This window comes from Mandrillus leucophaeus, unplaced genomic scaffold (genome assembly GCF_000951045.1).
Source record: "Mandrillus leucophaeus isolate KB7577 unplaced genomic scaffold, Mleu.le_1.0 Scaffold366, whole genome shotgun sequence".
Lineage (NCBI taxonomy): Eukaryota > Metazoa > Chordata > Mammalia > Primates > Cercopithecidae > Mandrillus > Mandrillus leucophaeus.
This window is the reverse complement of record NW_012103876.1, coordinates 1,656,755-1,658,234: the sequence shown is the minus strand read 5'-3', so window position 1 is coordinate 1,658,234 and position 1,480 is coordinate 1,656,755. Positions and strand designations below refer to the sequence as shown.

The 1,480-nt window shown below is 55.3% G+C and overlaps 1 protein-coding gene across 2 annotated transcripts in view; it reads right to left on the bottom strand.

Annotated features, from left to right (window-relative positions):
• CLTB (clathrin, light chain B) overlaps positions 1-1,480 on the bottom strand; it is a 22,387-nt gene that overhangs the window by 3,515 nt on the left and 17,392 nt on the right. Inside the window, exon 5 of one of the 2 annotated variants that reach the window (XM_011990015.1) lies at positions 424-477. The exons of the other annotated variant lie outside the window; for it this stretch is intronic. Coding sequence (XP_011845405.1) covers positions 424-477 — 54 coding nt within the window. The remainder of the gene's footprint in view (positions 1-423; positions 478-1,480) is intronic. 2 annotated transcript variants of the gene reach the window in all.

Sequence of the window (1,480 nt, the reverse complement as noted above, 5' to 3'; positions counted from 1 at the left end):
AGAGGTGGAGGTTGCAGTGAGCAGAGACTACACTACTGCACTCCAGCCTGGGTGGCAAGAGCAAAACTCCATCCCAAAAAAAAAAAAAAAAAACCCTTCACCCCACACACTCACCAAGAGGTATCTCAGAGGGAGGGAGTTTGGGTGCCTTGCCATTTGCCCCTCCCACATGGGAATGAGTGCCAAGCACATTCCTTTCTCTGCCTTTATCCTGCAGGGCTCTGATTTAGACAAGCAGCCTCCAATTCGCTGGAGGGAAGGAGGTGGTTGGTGCCTGCACCCACCAGGGCATTTGCCTCCTGCTCTGACCATTGCTCTGAGCCCAGCCACACTCATTTATATCCCACAAGCAGGAAACTCAAGAAATTGTGGTGGCCATTCCCTCTCTAGCTCCCCCCACAGAGAAGCAAAAGGAACACGTACACGTAGCCGATGATATCAGCATCTGGCTGCTGGTAGAATGCTTTGTCAGCGATCCTTGAGGGAAAGGTTGAGGGAAGGGGTTAGGTGGGGGCAGACAGATGGCAAGACAGACAGGCAGGCAGAAGGTTAGACAGAGAGAGAGAGAGCGCATTAGTACCTCCTGTGGGAGAAGTGTTAGGAAGCATAGTTCTGGAAGGCTCAGCAACGATCCACAGACCCAAATAGGAGAACGGGGACCTTCACCCTGGCCCCAGCGCCTTCTCTAAAATCCATCCCTGATCATGTTACTCCTGTTCAGACCCCTTCAGTGGCTCCCCACCGCCCATGTCACTGCCCAGCTCATCAGCCAAGGCCCTTACAACGTGAGCCCACAGGTTCCTGCCTTCTCTCCCACCACTCCCTGGCCCCGTTGCCCAATACATCACATTTTTTTCTTTCGTACCCAGGTCTAGAATGCGCCCCTACCCCCTGCCCTTTTTTCCCTGATGACCTCCTAGTCATCTTCCAAAGCCCAAGTCCCAAGACACAGAGGTCCCTCCCTGACCTGTTTCCTTGCTTCCATGGCCTTCGTGCAGAGGGCCCTAGTGTATTCGAGCTCAGTCAAACGTGTGTGTTTCTCCTCTGTGCCCTTTGAGGACATAAGACTGGGTCCTCCTTATCTCCGTCTCCTCAGTGCCTACCCCAGAGCCTGGCACGCAGCAGTTCCCCAGACAGAAGGGCAGCTTTTCCCACAACACGCCTTTCCCTTCCTGGAAGACCTTGTACCTTGAAGGGCACAGCCTCAAAGGCAGGAAGCACTGGGCAATGTTCAGTCATGTCCCCACAGCCCCCTCATGTCCCCACAGCCCCTCTCATGTCCCTACAGCCCCCTCATGTCCCCATAGCCCCTCTCATGTCCCTACAGCCCCCTCATGTCCCCATAGCCCCTCTCATGTCCCCATAGCCCCTCTCATGTCCCCATAGCCCCTCTCATGTCCCCATAGCCCCCCTCATGTCCCCATAGCCCCTTTCATGTCCCCATAGCCCCCTCATGTCCCCATAGCCCCTCTCATGTCCC